Source organism: Felis catus, chromosome D1 (genome assembly GCF_018350175.1).
Source record: "Felis catus isolate Fca126 chromosome D1, F.catus_Fca126_mat1.0, whole genome shotgun sequence".
NCBI lineage: Eukaryota > Metazoa > Chordata > Mammalia > Carnivora > Felidae > Felis > Felis catus.
The window spans coordinates 112,083,349-112,107,768 of NC_058377.1; the positions used below are offsets into that span (position 1 = coordinate 112,083,349).

At 60.5% G+C, this 24,420-nt stretch overlaps 1 protein-coding gene across 4 annotated transcripts in view; it reads left to right on the plus strand.

Moving 5' to 3' along the window:
- The first annotated feature begins 603 nt into the window (after positions 1–603).
- Positions 604–24,420, plus strand: part of CTTN (cortactin) — a 31,412-nt gene continuing 7,595 nt past the window's right edge. The window contains exons 1-13 of one of the 4 annotated variants that reach the window (XM_045039686.1): positions 604–757; positions 5,246–5,387; positions 7,916–8,002; positions 8,130–8,203; positions 10,112–10,241; positions 13,513–13,623; positions 14,580–14,634; positions 15,352–15,462; positions 17,526–17,636; positions 18,594–18,704; positions 19,520–19,630; positions 21,022–21,077; positions 23,277–23,346. In XM_045039686.1, coding sequence (XP_044895621.1) covers positions 651–757; positions 5,246–5,387; positions 7,916–8,002; positions 8,130–8,203; positions 10,112–10,241; positions 13,513–13,623; positions 14,580–14,634; positions 15,352–15,462; positions 17,526–17,636; positions 18,594–18,704; positions 19,520–19,630; positions 21,022–21,077; positions 23,277–23,346 — 1,276 coding nt within the window. In that variant the 5' untranslated portion in view covers positions 604–650. Of the gene's footprint in view, positions 758–934; positions 954–5,245; positions 5,388–7,915; positions 8,003–8,129; positions 8,204–10,111; positions 10,242–13,512; positions 13,624–14,579; positions 14,635–15,351; positions 15,463–17,525; positions 17,637–18,593; positions 18,705–19,519; positions 19,631–21,021; positions 21,078–23,276; positions 23,347–24,420 lie in introns of those variants that run through there. The other 3 variants (XM_023238972.2, XM_045039685.1, XM_045039684.1) reach the window with 3 other exon arrangements.

Consider the following 24,420-nt stretch of genomic DNA (forward strand, 5'->3'; position numbering starts at 1 on the left):
AAAACGATTTCACAACACCTTTGCCTTCTTTATTGCATTTATTCTGTTTCTTAGTTATGTATCTGCGTGACTATGCCTGACTTCCTTACTAGGCTGAAGGACCCTGCGGCCAAGGTCCATGTTTATAATCTGCGGAACTTCTCTTGATACATCTGTGGCCTTCTCTGGATGCACAGGACGGTGGGTCGGTGGAAGATCAGGTGACCCACTAAGGATGGGCGGGTGGATGGGCGAAGAAATGGTGCGTGGATGGACAGATCATAGCTGTCTGATGGATGGATGGGTAGATGGATGAAGGGCGGACGGCTGGGTGAGTGGGTGAATGGAGGGTGGGTGGAGGGACGGATGGTCGGACGGGGAGGGCGGGGGATGATGAGTGTGCGCCTTCGCTCGCCTGGCGCACGTTCCTTCCACCCGGGCCGGGAGACCTGGAATCCTCCCCCGATCGCAGGCCGAGCGGGCGCCCCGCGGCACTTCCTCCTGGCCGAGTGCGCTTCAGGCCTGTCCGGCGGCCCGCACCCGGGCGGAGCTCGCGTCGGCGCCGGCGGAGGGCGCGGCCCGGGCCACGTGGGCGCGGGAGGCCGCTCCCGGCCGTGGGGTCCGCGGCGGTGGGCCGCGGGGGCGCGGGGCGGGGCCTTGCCGGGACCCGGATGCGGCCCCGCCTCCCCGCCGCGGAACCGGAAGCGGAGCCGGGCGCCGGGAGCAGCGGGCGCGGCGGGGCCGGGACCGAGCGGGCCCGGACGGACCCCAGGCGGCGGTGAGCGAGCGCGGCCTCCTCCGGGCGGGGAGGGAAGGGGGGGGGCGGCCGGCTTCTCTGCCTCGTCCCTCGGGCGCCGCCAGCCCCGGAACGGGAAGGAAGCGGCGGTCGCTGCGGTCTCGCCGCTCTTCCGCTCGCGGTTTCGGGCGCGGGGGGAGCTCGGGCGAGGCGTCCCCGGGCCGGGCGGGCGGCTGAGGTGTGGGGTCGGGGCTGCGGAGCGGACGGGGGGCGGGCGGGTGCGACGGGGGTGGGGGGGCCTCGGCGCTGTAGGGGAGGGGGGAGGCCCCAGGGGGAGGGGCCGGGGGCCTGGGCGAGGTGGGGTGGGAGAGGGGCCCTGTGGGGGAGGAACGGGGTCGGGGGGGGGGGGAGGACCGGGACGGGCGGGGAGGGGGCCGGGGCCGGCGGGGCGGGGTCCCAGAGGCGAGAATCCGGCGGGGAGCGGCCGGGGTCGCGGGGGCAGGGGAGGGGCGGATCCGAGGGGTCGGGGTCCTCCCGCAGCCCGCACCTTCCGCGAGGTTGTGCAATGAGGTCAGTGGGAGTGCGGCGACGTGCGCCCCTGCGGCAAGTTGCGAGGCTCTAAATTTGGGGCGGCCCCTCCTCTGGGTATGTTGGAAGTCACCGGAAAGGTGCTTTGGGGCTTTCTGCGTGTTCTGTTTCCATCGCTTGCACGTTACGGGCGCGCGATCCGCCCGCTGGAGGGGCGGGGGGGTGGGGGGAGAGGGGACCGGGCTTCCTCGGGCTGGAATCCGTGGCCTTGTGGGGCCTCTCGGGGAGGAATGCCATTTTCCGCTGAGCGCAGTTCTGGAGGCCTCCCCTCCCCGGCCCGCCCTGCGGGCGCCGCGCTCCTTCAGGGATTAACCCCCTGGGTTCTGGCCGCGGGGTTCCGCCCAGCAGGCCCGGCCAGCCCGGGGCTGTCGGGCAGGCCCCTCCTGTCCTGCCCCCTCTGACCGCCTGGTGAGTCACTGCCCCGGTGTCTCTCTGGCTCTCTCGGAAAAGCAGTCCCAGATCCCGAAGGAGCGGGAAGCGTCCTGAAGGTCACTTCCGGACCCAGGAATAAAGGGGGAGGGGGATGCGGACTCCGGTTTGACCCTAGGTCTCCCAGGCACTACGGCCTTTGCCTTCCAGTGGAAGCATTTGGATGGGCTCATCTTTAGAACACTTTTAATTAAGTGCGTTTGGTGATTCAGACTTTGGTGGGTGTCGTGCAGCACAGGTAAGGTGCTCAGAAAGGGCGTGGTTGAGTGCGCGAGTCTTCCGGGCCCTGCCCTGCGTTGCACTGTGCCAGCCACGGGTGGACTGGGTCACAGTCCCTGGCCTTCACCTTGTGGGCGTGCACGCGGGCGCTCTGAGCAGAGGAGGGCACACAGGCCCAGACCCCCCCCAGGGCGTTCCTCTGGCGGGGCGTGGGTGTTCGAGACCCCTGTGTTGGCTGCTCAGATGCCTTCTCGCTCTCTGCCCCTCTGCCCCAGCGAAGGTAGCGGGGTTGCTGCAAAGTGAATTCTGTCCCATCATCTGAAACTTTGTCCTGTAGAGTTTCCCACTCTGTGTGGCAGCGCGAGTTGAGTTCATGCTGGTGTGGTGTCGGTGGGCACGTGTGACGCTTGCAAGGAAGGTCTGTTCGTGGTGAACAGCGAACAGTGTTTCTGGGTGACCGTTTCATTGAGATATAATTCACATACCGTGTGGTTCACTCATTTAAAGGGTTCGATTAAGGGGCGACCGGGTGGCCCAGTCGGTTGGGTGTCCGACTTCAGCTCAGGTCGTGATCTCCCAGTTGAGGAGTTCGAGCCCCGCGTCGGGCTCTGGGCTGACGGCTCGGAGCCTGGCGCCTGCTTTGGATTCTGTGTCTCCCTCTCTCTCTGCCCCTCCCCTGCTCGTGCTCTGTCTCTCTCTGTCTCAAACATGCACTAAACACTAAAAAAAGTTTTTTTAAGGGTGCCATTAAATAGTTTTCTGGTCTAGTCACAGAGTTGAGCAGCCATCGGTCGCCACGATGAGTTTTAGGGTGATTCTGGCACCTCACGAAGAATCCCTGTTACCCTCCCTCCAGGGCCAGCAACCACCCGTCCACTTTTCGTCTCCATAGACTTGGTAGTTCTGGACATTGCACGTACACGGGACTGTGTAATACACGGTCTTTCGCCGTCTGGCTGCTTTGCTTCGTGTGTTTTCACGTCATCGTGTCGCGGGGCATCCGGCCTTCACTCCCGTTTCTTGCCAGATCCTATTCCCTCCTACTAGTGGCTCACGTGGGCCGGTTACGTAACACGGGCGTTGGCATCGTGTTTGCTTTGGGGCTGTCGTGAAGGATACCGTGCACGTCCCGTGCAGGTTGGTGTGCGGACGGAAGTTGTCGTTTCTCTCGCGTCCGTCTCTGGGGGTTGGAACCCCTGGGTCATTTGGTAACTGTGTTTAAGCTTCTGAGGACCTGCCACACGGTGCCTCGCTTTGCATTCCCACCCGTGGGGTGAGGCGGTTCCGATTTCTTCACACCCCCCTCGAAGTTGTTATTGGCTGTGTCTTTGGTTTCAGCCATCCTGGAATGGTATCTGCTGTGTCTCGAGTTGCGCTTCCTTGACGGTTCACCATCCCAGGTATCTTTTGTGAGCTTAGTAGCTAGTAGCTTATGTGAGTAGCTCTCATATCTCTGGGGAGACGTCTGTTCAGGTCCTTCCCCGTTTGGCAGTGTGGTTAAGTGTCCTTTATATTAATGCAGTTGCAGGAATTCCTGACTTGTTTTGGACATGGGACTAGGGAACAGTTTCCCCTGTTCTGTGAATTGTCCTCACGCTCTTGATGGCGGCTTCTGAAGCACAGAGTTTCACATTTCGTCCATTTTATCTGTTCTTTCCACTTCTTCTTCGTGCTAAGAACTGTTGCCAAATTGGAGGTTATGAAAATCTATTCCTGTGTTTCCTTGTAAGAGCTTAATAGTTTACGCTTAAATTTTAGATTTTTGACCGGTTTTTGTGTATGGTGTGAGGTAGGGGGCCAAAGGCATTATGTTTGGGTGTAAAAAAACATCCAGGCTTTTATGTTTTCAAACAGTTATCCTTGTGATGTTTTTTAAAAAAATTGTTTTTAATTTAGAATTTGGAGTGGGTACTAATTTGTTGTAGATGTGAGCCTATCACTAGCTGCTTTTGTGTGGATGTTTCTAGATGTTTGCTGATGATGGTAACAACTTCGGTACCTGGTGTGTGCGGAGCAGCCTGCAGAAGTTAGGGTGTCCAGAGGGGACTGAGGAGAAGGCGGGCGTGAATCGTAGGGTCAGGACCTCAGTAGGAAATGGAGCATGAGGAAGGCTGGCAGAGCACCACCGCTGTGGCTCCTGGTCTGTGATAGCTGCTCGCGGGTGTAAGCGGCGCCTGCTCGGGACTGGCTTGTTTCTAGGGAACGAGGGGACTTTCTTCCTCTGCTCCGTAATGTCCAACGGTGCGGTGCCTGTCGAGGCTGCCGTATCGTTTTCGGGAGTCGGTGGGGAGTCGGTGGCTTGACTAATTGGAGTCTTGATCTCTGTGCAGTAACCGTAACCGTTCATTAGAAGTGCAGCCGGCTTCTCCCTTGCTCCCCGAGTCACCCCGCTTCTCATCCAGACAGCAGTCCCCGTGCCGTGTGTCTCCCGGCCGCATCACGGTCCCTTTCAGAGAGATTTCCTTAGCTTATTTATTTGTTAATGTTTATTTATTTTTGAGAGAGGGAGACAGGGTGTGAGCAGGGGAGGGGCAGAGAGAGAGGGAGACGCAGAATCCGAAGCAGGCTCCAGGCTCCGGGCTGTCAGCACACAGCCCCACGCGGGGCTCGAACCCACGAACCTTGAGATCATGACCTGAGCCAAAGTCGGATGCTTAAACGGACTGAGCCACCCAGGTGGCCCTGTGTGTGTGTGTGTGTGTTTTAACTCACGGTGATAGATTTTATTACTTTTAACAATGTCTTTTTAAAAAAAAAAATTTTTTTTTAACATTTATTTATTTTTGAGACAGAGAGCATGAACGGGGGAGGGCCAGAGAGAGAGGGAGACACAGAATCGGAGGCAGGCTCCAGGCTCCGAGCCATCAGCCCAGAGCCCGACGCGGGGCTCGAACTCACGGACCGTGAGATCGTGACCTGAGCGGAAGTCGGGTGCTCGACCGACTGAGCCACCCAGGCGCCCCAGCAATGTCGTTGTTTAGAAGGCCGACAGAAGATGTATGCTGGCAGGCTGCAGCAATAATTTCTGTTTGCACGAAGGGAAAACTTTAAGCAGCTATAAATCTTTGGAGACCTGTTGTTTTCTGTATTTTCTCAATGTGTCCGGAGACCGGTTGAGCTTTTTGGTTAGTAGAGTGCGCTCCCTCCCTCCCTCCTCTCAGATTTCTTCCCAAAGCCGTGTGACGTGCGTGCGGGAGGAGGTCAGGGATTCCTGAGAGGCTCTGCACCGCGACGACTTGCCCAGAGAGCCTGGCGGCAGACGCCCTCCTGAACTTCTTCTTCATCGTGTTACAGACGGAATCGCTCCAGATGCCTGGGATTTCCTCATCGGATCACCGCGTTTCAGACAGGGACCTGTGAGCAGCCTTTCACCTTGGGGCGGGAAGAAAGGTCTGTGCCTTGTCGCCATTGTGTCCTCTCCCCTGGGGCCACCGGGGTGAGTCCGTGAGCCGGGAAGGGGAGGGGATTCCCTTTGGGTCTGTCGGGACAGTAATTTGCCGGGAGGATATTTTGTTGTTTACGTAAAAATTAAAGTCAGGAGGGCGCTTGGCTGGCTCTGTTGGAACAGCACGTGACTCTTGACCTTGGGGTCACCGCGTCCTGAGTTCGAGCCCCATGTGGGGTGTAGAGATTACTTGCGAATAAGTGAATCAGTGACTTTTAAGACGTCACGCCCAGTTTCCAGTGTGGCCTGTGGTTTCCAAAGAGAGCTGGAGCTGGGGAGCAGGAAGCGGGTGGACGGTGGGCGCGGCTCCCAGGCAGGATGTGAGGAGGCAGGCACAGGTGCTCTCTCTGCCCTCTGATGAAGCTGGCTTCCAGAAGGACCAGGGAAGGTGGGGCCCTGCCGTGTTTTCCTGATGAGTCTAGAACAACGGGCAGAGATCTCTTTCGCCTTCACCATCTGGAGAGAGTCGGCCTCACCGGCCCTCCCCAGAGACCCTGTCCTTTCATGTGACTGTCTCCTCTGGCCCGAACCGCAGGCAGCTGAAGTCCTGCAGTTGGGTGGCCTCTTTCCAGCTCGGGGCCACGGGGCACACTTGACTGAGATGAAGAGACTGGGGGCAAATCTCGTGACTTTCGGTCATCCGTTCTTTCCTTTGTGAATGGGCGCCCCAGGACCATAGTCTGGTTTGCCCCTCCCGGGCTGAGAGTTGAGTCTGTTTGCTGTCTAAAAATTTTTTTTTTTTCAACGTTTATTTATTTTTGGGACAGAGAGAGACAGAGCATGAACAGGGGAGGGGCAGAGAGAGAGGGAGACATCAGCCCAGAGCCCGACGCGGGGCTCGAACTCACGGACCGCGAGATCGTGACCTGGCTGAAGTCGGACGCTTAACCGACTGCGCCACCCAGGCGCCCCAAGTCTGTTTGCTGTCTAAAACCATGTCAACAGGGGCACCTGGGTGCCTCAGTCGGTTAAACGTCCGACTTCGGCTCGGTTCATGATCTCACGGTTCGTGGGTTCGAGCCCCGCGTCGGGCTCTGTGCTGATGGCTCGGAGCCTGGTGCCTGCTTCGGATTCTGTGTTTCCCTCTCTCTGCCCCTCCCCCACTTGCACTGTGTCTCTGTCTCACAAAAACAAACGTTAAAAATTTTTTTTTTTTTTTTTTACATCGTGTCAACAGCAGATTACATCTGGGAAGTTGTTGCCGGGCTTTGCGACACCTAGACAGAAGGGAGCGAGGTTTGAGGTGGCCTTGAGGGGACAGTGTGGCTCCTGCCTTACCTGCCAGCAAACTGTTGCCTGTTCAGGGGACAGTGACAGGAGTCGCATCTGGGGACGTGAGAGCTGTGCCCCGATTTGCCCCTCGCTGCCACCCGGATTTGGACCTGAGACCCAGTGGAGCTGGAGGGGGCGGGTCCAGACGGGCTTTCGTTGTGGCTGAATTCAAGCCACAGGAGCACCCGTGTGGCACCCCAGAAAGCGCCCACTGGGTGTCCCCGGTTCGGACACGTGGCTGGAACTCCTGGGTGATCAACTTAAAACAGTGTTCCAGTTGCTTCCTGGCAGAGGTGAAATTTTACCAGTACTTGGGTGGAAAACGAGCCCGTTCACACACATGGGTTTCTCTTGAAATCCTTAAAAGTTTGATTTTACCTTCGCAGTCAGGAAAAGTCTTGTCTCGTTCAGGTGTGAGGCCGCTGTCCCTGGTCTCTGTGCCAGATGGCCCCTTCCGGCGCTGACGTGCTGGAGGAGGAGGGGACAGCCCATGAGAGAGAGAGAGAGCGCGCGAGAGAGAGCGCAAGCGAAAACGGGGGAGGGGCGGAGAAAGAGGGAGACAGGATCCGAAGCGGATTCTGCGCCGACAGCACAGAGCCCGACGTGGGGCTAGAACTCATGAACGGCAAGATTGTGACCTGAGTCAAAGTTGGATGCTTAACAGACTGAGCCCAACCCCCCCAGGTGCCCCTGGAGGGATATGTTTTTTTTGTTTTTTTGTTTTTTTTTAATTTTTAACATATATTTATTGAGAGAGACAGAGCGTGAGCAGGGGAGGGGCAGACAGAGAGGGAGACTCAGAATCCGAAGCAGGCTCCAGGCTCTGAGCCGTCAGCACAGAGCCCGACGCGGGGCTCCAACCCACGAACCGCGAGATCGTGACCGGAGCCGAAGTTGGATGCTCGACCGACGGAGCCGCCCAGGCGCCCCTGGAGGGGTGTATTCTTCACGGATGATGTCAACGCGCGTGTGACTTTCTTATTTTGCAGCATACTTTCCCACTTGAGTTGAAGCCGGAGTGTTTCTGATGGGTCTCAGATGCCACTTGAGAGCAGTGTTAGAAATCTCACACGATGTCTCTTTTGCGTCTGATGTCATTCCCGTGCGGGGTTGTGGGTGGGCATTTGGTGGCCCGGCCGCCCGGCCCCCCGAGCTCCGAGCTGTCATGCTGTGGCCAGAGAGCTTGTCGGCTGGCCGCTGAGAGCCGTTCTCCCAGGCCTCCCTGACCCCGGGCCCTGCTCTTCCAGATGTGGAGAGCTTCGGCGGGCCACGCCGTGACCATCGCCCAGGACGACGGGGGCGCCGATGACTGGGAGACCGACCCCGATTTTGTGGTATGAGTCACCAGCCTACCTCTGTGTCACTTTTCCCAGAAGTGATTTTCTTCCTGTTTCCGTTCGGGTTGTCCGTGCGTCTTACAGGCCCGCGTGGGCCTCGCTCCTCCCTGACCTCTCTTTCCAGAACGACGTGAGTGAGAAGGAGCAGAGATGGGGGGCCAAGACCGTGCAAGGGTCTGGGCACCAGGAGCACATCAAGTAAGAGACTCTTTTAAATTTTTTTTTTTTCAACGTTTATTTATTTTTGGGACAGAGAGAGACAGAGCACGAACGGGGGAGGGGCAGAGAGAGAGGGAGACACAGAATCGGAAACAGGCTCCAGGCTCTGAGCCATCAGCCCAGAGCCCGACGCGGGGCTGGAACTCACGGACCGCGAGATCGTGACCTGGCTGAAGTCGGACGCTTAACCGACTGCGCCACCCAGGCGCCCCAGGAGACTCTTAATGTTGGTGTGAAATCGGCCTTTTGAAGGGCGAAGATGCAGACCGGTTGGCGGGGGGGGGGGGGGGGGGGGGACACACAGCTTCTCTGTGAATGCACACTGGCACGCCTCGGCCTGTCTCGCGAGCTGAGGTTCCCGCGAGACGCGATTCCACGCTTCTCTCCGTGTGTTTGCACGTATACGTGGTCGCTGAGAAGCTCCCGTCACCAACAGGTCTTGTATTGACGATTCTAGCATCTCTAAGGGATGCGGTCTCCCACGCGGTCTGCAGGTGGGGGGTTCCTGCCCCACACGGTGGGTTCGAATACCTCACACCTTAAACCCCCCACCCCCACGACTCTAATCTTCCTGCTTTGTCACTGCCCGTGGGGTACCGGGGAGCCGGATTCTAAGCATCGTGTTCTCCCGAAAGGCCCCAAATAGAGCTGAGGGATTGTCCCGCGGGAGAGCGGGCCCTGCTCCTGCCGGTGGTGTTTCCTTGTCAGGAAGTGTACGTAAAAGCCTTGAAACTGTGCTCAGACTTTCATTTAGGCCGCACCGCCTTCCGCTTGTACCCTCCTGTCCCTGCCGTGAAGGGCCGTCCCTGTGATCTGTCCGGGTCGCCCGCGGGGTTTGTCTTCCTTGGCCCCGTATCTTTCGGGAAAATGAAGCTGTTCTTGGCTGAGGCCGAGCCGGGAAATCATCCCCAAGAGAGGGTGAAGTCTGTAGCGTGGGTATTTTAGACCCAAGTGTTGGTTCCTCCCTGACTTGCTGAGCCCACGCCTTCCACAGAAGCCACGTGAGGACGTTGAGGCCCTGGGAGCCGACTCCCAAGCTGGTGAAGTCACCGTTGCTCCCTCGTTGTTTCTGTTCCCGTGGCTTCAAAACGTGCTGGATGTCACGTGAGCCCCTGGGACGGTCATGGGCGCCCTGTGGCCCTTCCAAGTGTTGGAACAGTATCTCCCCCCGCCCCGCCGAGGGCACTGGGCCGTGGCCGGGCCTGGTCTGCTTTTTCAGTGCACTCTGGGATTGTCCAGATGTGTGGACACGGTGACCCCTGGACAGCCCCGTGGGGTGGCCTTTGTGCCGCTTTATGGTCCCCTGATGGTGGCAGCTCTAGAAGCTTCCTGACCTGCCACATCTTGGCCACGTCTCGTGATCCGCTTCGCTGTCCCCGGTGTTAAAAGTAGAAAGTGGCTTTAGATGATAAATTCTGAAAGTCTCTCGTGTCACCTTGGAATAGGTAAGAGCAGTAACACCTCAAGTAGAGACGTGGTCTCCACGCTGCGTCTCACGGTCTTTGAGCAGCGTCCTCAGGGTCTCTGGGATACGGGACCATTGGCTTGGTTTCCGCTTGTGCCGTGAGGTGATGCCGGCCAAAGGGCTTCTCCTGATCCCGCTACCTGAGGAAAGAGAACCGCTTCTCCATAAGAAATCAGAGAAAAACTCACGTTTTGGCGCGGCCACTCTTGGATTTGGGATGACTCACTGGCCCAGCGCAGATTAGTTCCTTTTTCCCTGTGAGCGTCACTCTGAGCTCTGCTGACCAGATGGGCCGGCTGGCGAAGGCAGGGACGGGGGCGAGGAGGAGAGGGGCCGCGCGGTCCCGCCGCCCGCCCTCTCAGTGTGTGTCTGTGTCTCCCCTCCCCTCCCCTCCCCTCCCCTCCCCTCCCCTCCCCTTCCAGCATACACAAGTTGAGAGAGAATGTTTTTCAAGAACACCAGAGCCTGAAGGAGAAGGAGCTTGAAACGGGACCAAAAGCTTCTCACGGTTACGGCGGGAAGTTCGGCGTGGAGCAGGACCGCATGGACAAGGTAGGCGACGGCATTGCGTGCCGGTCCTCGGCGGGGACGGGGCTGGCGAGGTAGGGGCCCAGACCTCTTGGCTAAAAGCCTTGCGTCAGCGCGGTGAAGGTGAGATGCCCTCTGTGGACCGACCTTCCTCACGAGGGCTCCTGTGTCTTAGAAGCTCTTTTGGGATTCGTACGGTTGCCGGGGTGTGGGCGATGTGGCGGCTGGCCTGGGTCGGGGGGAGGGGCTCTGGGACGAGGACGACAGCCCAGGGGCATCTTGAGCGTGGGTGTCGGCGTCCCTGTTGCCCGCGGCTCACCACAAGCCTCACCTGAGCCGGTCTGCGGACCGGAACCAGACCGGGGGACTCTCGTTCACGGCGCGGGCGAGCCTTCAGCCAGCAGGTGCCTTGCTGTCCTCCAGGCATTGGTGATGTTCACAGAGCAGCATGGCCTGGTCCTCTGTGTAGAGTCCCTCTCTCCGTGAAGGAGAGAGCACTCCCTGAGGGCAGCGGGCGAGCCTTCTCTGCCACCCGCCTACACGGCGTCATCGTGGTCGACTGAACGCATCAGCCTCGGCTGGCACTTTGCGTCCTCTGTCCTGAGAGACCGGGAGCAGATCAGCTCTGCTCACCACCCCCCCTGCGAGAGGATACGGAGTAGGGGTGGTGGGTCACGTGTTTCCCAAGTGAGGTTCCTGCGTACGGTCCACAGACCTCCCCGTAGACGTGAATTTCCCGGGTTGACCAGCGTGACGTCCTGACCCGACAGCCGTCTGCCTCTGTTCTGCGTACAAGGGAAACCGTCAGCTGATCCGGAACTTCTGTAATCCGAGACCTGCCCGGATCGGAGTCTGTGTCTGGGCCGAGCACGGAATGGCACCGCTGTGTCCCCGCGTGCCACGCTGCGGGTGTTAGCACAGAGCAGATGCGTAGGGGGCCCGTGGGGCCCCCACGCCAGGTCCCGGATTTGCCTAAGCTGGGGTTGGACCAAGAGTGAGCTGCAGGAAACAGACGGGACGTCTCCTGGTGTGACTGTCATTCCCGGAGGTGTCTAGACAGGCAGGGTGGGGAGCGGAATAATCTTCGGGTTCTAAAGAAGAAGCCTGGTGGCCTTTTGCGGTACGAACAGACAAACCCTCCCCCCCGGCCCCCGGCCCCACGTGCTTAGGACAGGAGAGAAACAGGTAGAAGCCTTCCCTACCCCAGACAAAGCCTGTGCCCGTGGTGTTGTGGGGAGTTAAAGCAGAGAGAAATTCGTGGTCTGTCTGGGTCCCCAGGTCTGGGTTGGAATAACGACACGTTGGGGCAAATGATGAAGCTATCAGATGGCAGTGATAACACGGCTGTCACTTCTGGCTTCTCTGCCGCTCTTGTCCTCCCAACGCCTTGGGCTCCGGCCTTTCTAGTCGCCGAAGCTTCCCCGGGGAGCCCTCTTTCCCGCCAGCCTGCCTGCAGCTGCCTTTCCCCCGTGCCTTCTCCCTGTGGGCCTCCGCTCCCTCTGGACGTCGCCGCCTTTCCGTGGACGCTCTCCAGGGCTGGGACCTGTCCTCCTCCCCTCATGCCTGGCCTGGCACCGGGCAGGCTCAGCGGTGTCTCACGAGTGACAGTGACGGTGCCCAGACGGCTCAGGGAAACGCTCGGGTGTCTACAGCTGGTGTAGTGGGGCGGGGGGGGGCTCCCCTTAGGAATGAATGCGGTGGGGGCGCTCCCATGGGCTCGCAGCCCCTCCCTCCGTGCCTCACTGCACCCGTAGGCAAGGTTAGCTTGCAGCTCCCGGGGGCACGACTGGACCAACCTGTTGTCAGAAATAAGCGCGACTCCGTGGACGCCTGGGTGGCTCGTCGCTTAAGTCCCGGCTCCTGGTTTCAGCTCAGGTCACGATCTCGCGGTTTGTGCGTTCGAGCCCCGCGTCGGGCTCTCTGCTGACAGCGCAGAGCCTGCTAGGGATTCTCTCTCTCCCCATCTCTCTGCCCCTCCCCCACTCGCGCTATGTCCGTCTCTCTCAAAATAAGTAAAGAAGCTTAAAAAAAAAAAAACGAGACTCCAAAGACACATAACTCAAGTTATCCGTAACTTGTCCGCTCTGAGTTGGAAAGAGCCCAGAGATCTCTGGGTTAAGATTTGAGGAGAACGTGACGGAGACTCGGAGAACAAAACCCCGCTCCGGCAGGCACGTGTTTGCGCGAGGAGTGTGGTCTGGCAGGCGTGGCAGCCGCTGGGCCCCGGTCCCCTGGGGGGGCCTTTGTCAGCACTTTTGAGTGGGAGCCTGGAGGCCCTGGGAGGTCAGTGTGCCTCCGGTCTCCAGGCAGGACGGACATCAGAGTGGAGCCGGGGAGGGGAGAGCGTGGCCCGGCTCTGAGGCCTCGAGTGAAGCTCGGCCGCTCTCTCCCCTGCGCTGTGCTGAGACGGCCCCCCGAGTTCCGCCTCCGCCCCGGCTCCTCCTGACCCAGGCGTCCCGTGCAGCCCCGGGGAGAGCAGGCGGAGGGCTGTCTGCGCCGCGTCCCAGGCGGCGAGACCGTCGGCCGTAAGAAGGAAGGTTCAGATGCCGACACTCGGTCAGGCGTCCGGGCCGTCCACGCTGGGGACAGAGCCTGGTGCCAGGAGGCTGGGCGGGGTCGGGGGCCGCCCGGGAGCTTGGTCGTCAGTCTTTTCAGCTTCGCGGGCTGTGGGCATCTGGCATTTACCGAACTTGGTGGTCGGATCCCAGAAGCGGCCTCATATGTAAATGCACGGTGGGGGCTGTGTTCCAGAAGCTTTGTTTACCAACAGCTGTAGCGCCAGGTGTGGCGCCGAGGCCCCGGGTGGCTGACCCTGCGGAGGCCAGGGTGGCGGGACGCCCCGACTTTACCATGTGGGGGACCCCGTGGGTGGACGGGGTGGGCGTCGCGATCGCGGTGGCTCTGTAGAGTGGCCGAGCGCGTGTCGCCCCCGAGAGCGCGAGTCTGCGTCTCCGTCTGTCGGCGGGTATCTCTGGTCCTCTTTCCTACGCCACGCGGCAGGCAGGTGCCTCGCTTCAGCAGAGCGAGCGACTGTACCGCCATCTGGGGGTGCCGGGTGTCAGGCTGGGCTCTGCACGGGACCGGCCTCGTGGCCCCTTCCCCACGCCCGTCACATCAGAAGCCCCCACCCGGCAGGGTCTCGGGTGGCTTCGGGGATCCCCCCTCTGCCGGCTTGCGCACTTGGGCGTGTTTCGGGGAGGAGCCCTGGCGTGGACCGCACGTGGGGGCCTGTTCCCCGTGGGCCGTGCCACGGGGGTGTCTGACACGGACACCTTCTCTCTGTGACCTGTTTCAGTCAGCTGTCGGCCACGAGTATCAGTCGAAGCTCTCCAAGCACTGCTCCCAGGTCGACTCCGTCCGGGGCTTTGGAGGCAAGTTTGGTGTCCAGGTGGACAGAGTTGACCAGGTGAGTGAGGCGTCTGGGGCACCAGAGCGCGGGTGATGGGGCCCCTCCCTCGAGACCGGGGCGTCCTCTGGGCCGCTCGAGATAGCGCCTCGACGCCGGACTGTGGGGTGGGCGTCCGGGCTTCTAGAAGCCCCCCGATCCCTGGCTCTGAGATTATGGGTCAGGTTACGACGTGAGAGCGGGAACACACTCGTTGCCGTGCGAACCCCCCACGTTGGCACCTGCTGATCGGACAGACCGGGATAGCCTTCCACTGCCCCAGAACGTGCCCCTGGGGACCATGTCTAGCCACCCTCCCTGCACGGATGTCCTGACGCGGCGGTGTTCAGAGGGCCACGCGCGCGCCCCATCCAGGGCTGAGGCCCAGTCTCCAGGTGCCGCCTGGCGCCTCTGGGCCTCAGCCTCTCGGTCTCTGAGCGAAGGCCGTCTGGACCCTGTTTTATATCACAGCAGTTGGATTTTGGAGTTCCACGTCTGTCTGCACTCAGGCGTTACTACCCGTTTGCCGCGGTTCTGCGTGAACTGCCTGTAAAACGGGGCGATGGGGCTTCCCGTCTCCCGGGGCCGTGTGCGCAGACGCCCCCGCCGTGCCCGTTCTCGCTGCCGATGTTAGTGTTGTTCTTGGAGGAGCCCACGTGAAAAGGGGGCGTACGTGTGGCGGTGGGGGTCGCCCGGGTTGGCATCGTGGGGCTGAAGTCCACGAGCCCCACGTGCCCTTCGGGGGCCGCGGGCGGCCACAGGTCCGCCCGCGCTGCCTGCCGGGCGTTGCTGAACATTCTGCGGCAGCGAATTTCCACGCCCGGAGCTTTGGGCGTTAGGCCTGCCCCTGGCTTAGGGAATCGGAGGGAAAAAACTAACGTGGTTCGTGGTTTCAAACTTTTCACGTGTGTTCGGGGTTCGGATGAACCGCTCTGGAGACCTCTAAAAACGTGCGTCCCTCTTTGTGGCAATTGCAGTCTGCTGTGGGCTTTGAGTACCAGGGGAAAACCGAGAAACACGCCTCGCAGAAAGGTAAGGCCTGCGGCCGAGGTGGGGGAGGGCGATGTCCCCGGAGGCGGCTCCCTGGGGAGGGCGGCGTCGCCTCCGGGGAGGACTGTGCTCTCCAGGTGTCTGGGTCCCCTGTCGCCGCCGCGGAAGCTGTCTTTCTGAGCGGCGTTCCCTGGACGGTCGGCTCTGAGGCCCGCTTCGTGAAACGCACGTCCCCCCAACAGTGGAAACGCGAGCCTTTAAACCAACGATGGTTCACTTTTACTGTGCACGCGTGCTCTCTGACACGGCGCTGGCTGACCTTTACGGTGTGCCCGTCTTTTAGAACCTTTTTTACCAGCGAAAGCGTGTCACCTTCTCAGGCACTTGATGTGTCTCGAGCAAGCTGGTGACTTCCGCCTCTTGCTTGTCATCGGATGAGCCAGGGCGCGGACATTTCCTGTCCCTTTGGAAAGGGATTGCAGCCACGTAGCTTTCAGACGGTCACTTTCCCGAGTGAGAACACGGCTCGCTTCTGCCCCGGGAAGCAGGTGCCCGTCACAGGCTTGGGGTCCTCGCTGCCCGGGACGCAAGCTTGTAGGCCGAGCCCCGGCTCACTGGTGTGTGGCCGTGGGTGGCGTTTTCAAACATGTGCCTCATCTCCCGCTGACTCCTAACTCCGGAATGTTGTTGTCGTGAGTCGCTGACAAGTGAACAGTCTGTCGTTGGGCTTTGTCCCCGACCCCTGTCTTGTCCCCTCAGATTACTCGAGTGGCTTTGGTGGCAAGTACGGTGTGCAGGCGGACCGCGTGGACAAGAGCGCCGTGGGCTTCGACTACCAGGGCAAGACGGAGAAGCACGAGTCGCAGAAAGGTCGGCCTGCGGCGGCACGTCCTCCCCGCTCGGGGCCCCCCGTGTCCCCCCGTGTCCCCGGCCTCCCGCGTCCCCAGAACCGGCCCTGGGGAGGCCGGCTCACATTCCACGCCCGTGGCCTTTTTACCTGAACGTGTGAGGGGCTTCCTGCCTCTTCCGTGGGCCTGGGGGGGTTGTCGTCCTTCGGACGGCGGCTCAGCCCCGTCCTGTGAAGAGCCCATAGTCTGCCGAGCCAGGTCGCTCTTCTTTGGACCATGGGATTCAGGCTCTTGGTGGTTTATTTTTTTTATTTTTATTTTTTATTTTTTTTAAACGTTTATTTATTTTTGAGACAGAGAGAGACAGAGCATGAACGGGGGAGGGGCAGAGAGAGAGGGAGACACAGAATCGGAAACAGGCTCCAGGCTCTGAGTGGTCAGCCCAGAGCCCGACGCGGGGCTTGAACTCACGGACCGCGAGATGGTGACCTGAGCCGGAGTCAGACGCCCAACCGACCGAGCCACCCAGGCGCCCCTCTTGGTGGTTTTTGAAGTTAAAAATCTTGTTCTCTTGTGTCATAGACATATGTGATTACTCAGAAGAGTAAATTCCCAGAAAAGGAATTGCCGGGTCACAGGACCTTGACTTTAAAATTTGGTGGATGCTGGCAGAGGGTCCTTGCAGGCCGGGCTGGTCTTCCTGTCCCTGGTTAGATCCCCTGCCAGGCATCGGTGACAGACTGCTGCGTCCGAGCGGGGTGCCCTACAGACACGGTACCCTCCTGCAGAGGCCGCGGATTGTTGGCTCTTTTGCGTTTATTTCGTGTGCACGTTACATTTTTTTAAGATTTTATCTTTTTTCAGTAATTGCTACATGCAGCGTGCTGCTTAGACTTAGAACCCTGAGGTCACAAGTCACGTGCTCCAGCAACTGAGCCAGCCAGGCACCCCTGCACGTTTGAATATTCTTGTGTATTTATTTGTTTATTTATTTAGACTAATTGGGGGAGGGGCAGAGAGAGATGCCCAAGGAGGCTCCCCACTGTCAGTGCAGAGCCTGACGCGGGGCTTGAACTTGTGAGCCAGGAGATCGTGACCTGAGCTGAAACCCAGAGTCGGATGTTTCACCAAATGAGCCACCCAGGTGCCCCTGCACATTTAAGTTTTTAAAAATAATTGCCAACCCTTACAAACAGAGAGCTCGCTATATTATTTAAAAACCCGGGTTTCTTTAAAAGACAAGGTTAAACCCCGCCACTGGGAACACCACCGGCTCGGCATTTACCCAGGGAAGCTGCCGGTGGGCCCGCGGGGTGCTTCCTGTCACAGGCCTGCCCGTCTGCCCTGAGGCCGCAGTCTTGGCCCTGGAGTGCGCAGCCCCTGCCTGCTACCCGGGCCCCTCTGCCCACTGTGACCCTGCCGATCGGGGCCTGCTCTTGGATCCCGCTCGGTGCTGTTCAGACTCTCTCCCCGATGTGGCAGTGAGGAGCAGAAACCGCCTGCGGGAAGTCGGGTGGCGGGAGCCCACGTGCCTGGGGCAGACGGGGCTCCTCGGCAGCCCCCGGGCCTCCTGAGGGTTCTGATCTTCGCATTCTGTTCCGCGCACGTGTCCCTGGGGGAGCCGTGCTTAAGTATCAGGCCGTGTATTTCCGTGACTTAGCTTTGCGGGGAAGTGAGGTTTCTGGAAGATGCCTCGTGCGTGTCCTCCTCCTTTGGAGGTGCCACCGGTGCACCTCTGCTGGCTTTAGTTCGTGAAGCAGGGTGACCTTTCGACAGCTCGCCGCGGCGCCTCCGTGGCTCGTCTCGACCTCAGAAGCTTGGTAACGCGCCTGCTTCTGATCTCCTTTGGAGCGAAGGGAAGGTTCGATAGCCGTTCATCTGCTCTGTTTGCTACCCTGGATGTTTCTGTTCCTACACGTACAAGTGACGCCTTCCAGGGTCCCCCCTGCTAGTGACCTTCCGCTGCGGCCGAGGGATCCTTGTTGGGTTCGTTTCGGTTTTGCTCGGGCGACAGAAGCGCTTTCTCCGGGGTCCCCGCGCCCGACTGCGTTGCTGCCGCGAAAACGGTGCCGCCCTCGTTTGCAGATTACTCCAAGGGCTTCGGGGGCAAGTTTGGCATCGACAAGGACAAGGTGGATAGAAGCGCCGTGGGCTTCGAGTACCGAGGCAAGACGGAGAAGCACGAATCCCAGAAAGGTGACTCCCGTGGTGTCTGCTGTTGACCAGAACGGAAACGGGAAGCGTGGCCAGCCACCCCTAGAGTAGATGCCCCTTTGTAATTCAGCAGCGAACTTTAAGCTTTTTTTTTTTTTAATTTTTTTTTTCAACGTTTTATTTTTATTTTTGGGACAGAGAGAGACAGAGCATGAACGGGGGAGGGGCAGAGAGAGAGGGAGACACAGAATGGGAAACAGACTCCAGGCTCCGAGCCGTCAGCCCAGAGCCCGACGCGGGGCTCGAACTCCCGGACCGCGAGATCGTGACCTGGCTGAAGTCGGACGCTCAACCGACTGCGCCACCCAGGCGCCCCAAAGCTTTTTTTTTTTTAAAACGTTTGTTCACTTTTGAGAGACAGAGTGTGAGTGGGGGAGGGGCAGAGACAGGGGGAGACCCAGAATCCGAAGCAGGCTCCAGGCTCCGAGCCGTCAGCCCAGGGCCCAACACGGGGCTCGAACTCGTGATCTGCGAGATCGTGACCTGAGCCCAAGTCGGGCGCCCGACTGACCGAGCCTCCCCGGCACCCCTAAACATCGAGCTTTAAAATACAAGTCCCAACACAGCTGTTAAGCAAGAAACTGTATCTTCACGCCTGTTTGGCCCCAGCACCCCGTGACCCCAGCAGTCGCCTGTAATGGTGGCCACGTGCCACACCTCTGTGTTGCAAACGGTGCGATCGTGGTGGCCCGTGGGTGCTGGTTCAGGCTGTGCGGAGCTTCTTGTTGGGGTCCCGTGTGTATGAGTTCGCGATACGGACACAACAGATCAGGCTGCTTTCCAGACGTGCCGCGAGGAGGTCCTCCTCGTGAACGCGTCCCAAAGTTTTGCGAAAGGTCTGGGAGGGGAAGGAGGGATGTGGCGCGTGGTGGGTGTTTGGCCGCGTGGGAAGCGTGCCCTCCGCTAACACTAGCTTGTGGCCTTTTCTTGTGCACGTAGACTATGTGAAAGGGTTTGGAGGAAAGTTTGGCGTGCAGACGGACAGACAAGACAAATGTGCTCTTGGCTGGGATCACCAGGAGAAATTGCAGCTGCACGAGTCCCAAAAAGGTACGCTGACTTTGCCTGCTCCTGCTTGAGATCGTTCCAGAATTTCGTTTCTTTTCATCCACAGTTCCATCCACGTCCCGTATTTCTGCCGTATTTCTGTAGCGTGTTGTTTTATCTTCACTGTTTGGGGTTGTCCTGTGCCTCCCACATTTTTGAAAAGCTCTTCAGCTAGTGCAGCGATGAACCCCCCCCCCCCCCCCAGCTGCCGCTGAGGCCCTGCACTCACCTGTGCATCTGAAGCACCTGGCAGGACCCGTAGCATTTTCGGGAATGCTGTTTTCTGCCCGCATATGAACTCCGTTGATAGAGTGTGCTGGGCTTCGGGAGGGGAGACGTTGCCTCTACTCGGAAGTGTGTCCCTGGGCCGTAGGGTGCGGGGTGGGGGTGGGGGGCACCTTCGTGGGTGACGCAGACCTGCACCCGCCCTTGCGGCCAGCACTCCGGGAAGCGGGGCCGTGCGGTCCTTTTGTACACCGTGTCTTTCTTCACACGCACAGAGACGTGCCCTCGTGTCTGCGGCACGGGTAGGGCCTGGAAGGGAATCTCAGAGCATGGAGTGCCTTTTGTGAATTACTTCAGATGCGGTTCCTAACCTGTTTTCACATCTTGGCTGAAGCGTTCAGAGTTTCAGTTTGTCCTGTAACCTTGGAGCTGCCTTTGGACTCTCTGTGAGCCCGGGAGCTGCTCCCGCCCCTGAGCCCGGCACAGCCCCTGCCTTCTTTAAATGACACGTTTGATTCGTGCACTCGCTCGTACGATTCTAACCGAATTGCTTCCTCTCTCGGTTTTCCCCACCGTTGCCGGTGGATTTTCAGATCACAAGGCTGGTTTCGGAGGCACATTTGGTGTTCAGTCCGAGAGGCAGGACTCCTGTGCTGTGGGGTTTGAGTACAAGGAGAGACTGGCCAAGCACGAGTCCCAGCAAGGCATAGTCGCTCACCAGCCCCCTCCCCCCGCTTCCCCCCCCCTCCCCCCGCCTTCTGGTGCAGCCGCTTCTAGCACAGACTTCAGGGGCTCAGCCTTCCGAGCTCCCCGCCATCCCTCATCGGGGGCACGGGGGTGTTTGAAACCCACTTTTATGCGGGAGTGATTCTAACTTGCACCCCTCCTTCCTCCACTCCCCCGTTTCCCCTCTATCCTTCAGACTTCAGGTTTGGCAAAATGAGGCGGTAGCTCGCAGGTTAGTGTCACTCTGACCCCATCATGTGAGTAGTTTCTGGGATGGGCTGTCTCTGGTCTCCCAGCAGCCTTCTACAGGAGCTCGTGCTGTGGACCGTGACCACTGGGAGCCATTGAACGCGCTGCCTCACTGCCTCTGAGACGGGGGGGACGTGTGTGGTTCGGCCGGGCCACTAGCCTTAGGCCAGAGGCCGGGTGGCAGCGAGGGGCGTGGGGCAGGCGTGTTCCCTCTGGTCTCTGTGTTTCCTCTGTGGTGGTGTCTTTGGCTGGGGCGTTCTCCGTTTTTGGGTGTTCTCCGTTTTTGGGTGACACCACCTGTGTCACGTGTGAGTTCTTCACACAGAGCCGACAGTACGTGCCCAGAGCTAAAAAGGGACAGGGACTTTCTAGGCATCGGGAGCCTGAGTGACAGCTGCCTCTTTTCCTTACTCAATTACAGTCAGGATCTGGACTCAGCCGTTCGGGGTGGGACCCCAGCTGGAGAGCAGTGTGGCCCTGAATCCCGAGGCAGAGTTCAGGCCTCCGGTGCCAGTGTTAGCAACGTGTGCCGGGGGCGGGCGAGGGAAGGCGCACCACGCGCTTGGGTTGGTCCGGCACACGGCCTGGACGTGGCCTTGGCTCCGCGTGGCATTGATGCCGCGTGGCGGTGTGACCCTCACGGAGGTCTGCGTTGCCGCGACACGAGTATTCAGCTGCCAGAATTTCCCCGTGGAATTGTTTTTTCTCGTAAAAAGCAAGAGGAGCCCGCGTCTGAGCCTCCTTGTGGCGTTCAGAGCAGGACACGGGAAGGAAGGGGCGGGGACGGTCAGCCGTTGCTGGGCGGAGGCCTGTGCTATTGAAGCGGTGCCCTCCGCGGCCCCCTCGCTGTCCCTGCCTGCCAGCCCGCACCCCGCACCCTCTGTCCCTCGGGAGAGTGCGGAAAGCACGCACACACGCCTCTTTTCTGCCCGCCCCTCGCCTGCCTGCGTACTGAGTACCGTTGTAGCAGCAAAACTCGCCTTGCGAGGCGAGACCCATCGTCTGGCCGTTCTCGTTTCTTTTCGCTCTGGGTGCGTTTTCTTGGGCTCTTTCGGATCTGCCTGCACGCGTCTCCTGGCGCTCGACCTGAGAGTAAGTGTCGCGTTGTGCCACATTTCAGACTATTCCAAAGGATTCGGCGGAAAATACGGGGTGCAGAAGGATCGGATGGATAAGGTGAGTGGCCCCGGCCCGGGTTGCGGCGTGCTGGGCCGACGGGGGCGGGAGCTTGCGGAGCCCTTGCCGCGCGCCGCCCCGTGGACCGTTGCTGGTGGGGGCTGGGCCCTGTTCTCAGAGGCACCCACACTCGGAACGCTGCTTCCCGGGTGCTGGGCCCCGCACAGCCGTGCTGTGGGGCAGGGAGCAGCCTGGGCCGGCCCCGAGCTCAGCTGCAGCACCATAAAACGCCAAGGCGTGCGGCTGCGCTGCCCTCGGAACCCGGACCTTCAGACGCTAGGGCAGCCTGAGGACGTGTGGCCGCGTGAATTCCCATCAGTAGCAAACCTAATCGGAAGTGGAGTCCCTCGGTCACGTGGCCGCGGTAGAAGAGCTCACCGGCCACATGGGGGCGCTGGCTGCCGTGTGGGAGCACGCGCATCCAGAACGCCCGCCTCACTGCGGGGGGCCCGCGGGACAGTGTCCAGAGCCAGCGCGTTGCTCTCACCGGGACTCTGTCCCCTCTGGTGACTTCGGAGTCTCAGCGAGTCAGTCCTCACACCCGGGGTGGCTGTGGTCCTGCCACGTCAGCGTGGACTGCCCGGGCTGTGGCTCCATTGTCCTCAAAGACCGGTCCCGTGCCCGGCCCGTGGTCACAGGTGGCATGGCCGGTCTTCTGGAGTTCCGTCGGACTCACAGCCGACCACACAGATGTCATCACCCAGGGGACTCCACGCATGACCGTGTGTGGCCCTGGGAGCGAGGGGCGGGGCATGGGCTTGGAGAGGTGTGGTGACTGCCCGGGTCCCAGTAGATGCGTACAAGGGGTTGAGAGCCGGGTGGCGATGCGAGGAGGTCCCTGAGTGAGGTGGGTCGCTGGAACTCGGGTCCACGGCGGGAGTGGTGGAGGGGTGCCCGGCAGGCGGGACCAGGGGAGGGGGGTGGAGGGAGGGGGTCGTGGTCAGTGAGGAGGCAGGGCGCGGTGATGGGGAGGCGGCAGCCCCCGGGGTGGCGGCGGAGACGACCCTGAGCGGCGTGCCGGAGAATCGGCTGGACGGGGCAGGCCGTGGTGCAGCGGGACCCACAGGGAACAGTCGGGAGGGCGCTGACGCCCTCCTCCCTCAAGGACGGGGCGGGGGTGGGGGTGGCGTGGGGTGTTCTGGAAAGCGGCACTGCCTGCACCGGCAGTTTGGGAGGGGGTGTCCGGGATGGGGCAGGTCTGGTCACACGGCCAGCAGCCGCGCCTTGCAGACGAGGCAAGGGTGGCTCGGTGACCCCTCTGTGCTGCGGGCACCGGGACCGGGGGGCCGCCGGCCGGGGGGAGGCAGAGCAGGTGGGCCAGGGGCGCGTGCCCCTCTCAGAGGTTTCCGGTGGCCGGGGGAGCTTGGGTTGCCCCGCTCCCCACCTCGGGGCCCCTTTCTCCTCGTTTGTGCGTCAGAAAACTGGCAACGTCCTGAGCCTCAGGCCTGTTTCCCTGACAGGGAAACCGAGGATGGCTGGCGCGCTCCGTGAGCCCTTTTGCGCGTCTGGATCCGACAGTCACACTGTCGCTTTGCTGGGACAGAGTTTGTCCTCCAAAATCGATGAGGCGGTGGGGGGCGGGGGGTCTTGTGCCTTGGGAAACGTGGGCGATCAGGCCCGGCGAGGCTCGAACGTGGCCCAGCAGAGACATTGGGGCTCCTGCCGGCTCTCGAGCCCCTCTCGGTGGCCGAGGAGGGGGGTGGGCGAGGGGCTTGGGAAGAGCACACGCTTGGGTTATGATGGCCCGATGCCGGCCGATGCGTAGTTTTGGGGTAGCTTTTTGGCAGGTTTTTTTAGAGCAGTTTTAGCAGACGTGAGAGGACGCTCCAGACGTCTGGCAGACACGCCTGCCCTCACTCGGGCCCACCCTCTCCCCTGACCAGTTATCCGCGCCCCTGCCAGGGCGATGTGTTTGTCACAGCCCCGAACCTGTGCTGACATGTGCCCGTCGCCCAGGCTCGTGCGGCTGAGATCGGGTGCGCTCCTGACGTTGTCCCCCGTGTGGGTCCACGTGGGTGCATGATGACACATCTCGGCCGGTGCAGGGTCCCGCGGGGTCATCTTCCCGCCCTGACGCCATGATGCCAGGCGGAGAGGTGGGTGTGGGGCCGGCGGGCTCCTGCATTGCGGTAGGAGCCCGCACGGGCCGTGGAGGGCGAGGGGGGTGCTCCCCTGAGTGTCCTCCTTCTCTCTTGCTAGAATGCTTCCACCTTCGAGGATGTCACCCAGGGGGCCCCTGCTTATCAGAAGACCATCCCCGTCGAAGCAGGTGAGTTCTGGTGGACGGACCCGGCATCGCATGGGGCTCCCGCAGGGGGCACGGTGCCGGCTGGGAGCGGCTGGGGCAGCGGAGGGCGCCCTGGTTCTGCTCCCTCCAGGGACAGCGTTTCACCCCCCTCGGGCAGAAGGCCAGCCTGTCCCCGCGGACGCCCACAGGCTCCCGTCAGCCATGGTGGCAGCCGTCTGGCGACGGGGTCTGTGTTGGGGGCACCTCCCCAGGCAGGGCTGGGTTAGCCGCCCGTCTGCAAGGGCCCTTCTCGCTGCCGGGACTGGGTTCTGGGAGGTTCTCTGGTGCCCACGTCAGCCGCGGCTGTGCTGTGAGGAGTGTGCCGCCTGCCTGCGCAGAGGCTGATGGAGACCTTCCTGCCTCGTCTGTCCCCTGGCCCCGCACAGGCTGCACACGCCCTATCCCCGGAGGTGGCCGCTATGAGAAAAGGCCTCCTTAGGCCCTTCCGTCACGTGGGCCAGGCCCTAAAGAGTTTGTTGAGCTGGGGAAACCGTATGGAAAGGGACAAGTCGAAGATAGGAAGCCGAGTGTCCCCTTTGCTCCCTGGGTCAGTGTTTCTCAGATTCGGTGGCCTCGGGACACTTGCACACTTGTGGGGATCATTGAGGGCCCCCGAGAGCTTTCGCGTGTGGGGGTTGCGTCTCCTGATCTCTACTGTAGTGAGGTTAAACCAAGAATTCAAGGGGGCGCCTGGGTGGCTCGGTGTGTTGAGCGTCCGACTTCAGCTCAGGTCATGATCTCACAGTTTATCGGTTGGAGCCCAGTGTGGGGCTCTGTGCTGACAGCTCGGAGCCTGGAGCCTGCTTCGGATTCTGGGTCTCCCTCTCTCTCCACCCCTCCCCTTCTCCTGGTCTGTTTCTCTCTTTCAAAAATAAACAAACGTTAAGAGAAACAAAAATCCGAGAATCTCGGATGTTACGAGTGACGATAAAATATTACGCGTTCACGTAATGATATTCTCCGTGGAAAAAGTAAGTACGTTTTCCAAACCGCGTAGAAGTGCGGCATTGGCATTGGCATTGGCTTAGCGCAAGGTCTTTATTCTCACGGCTGCTT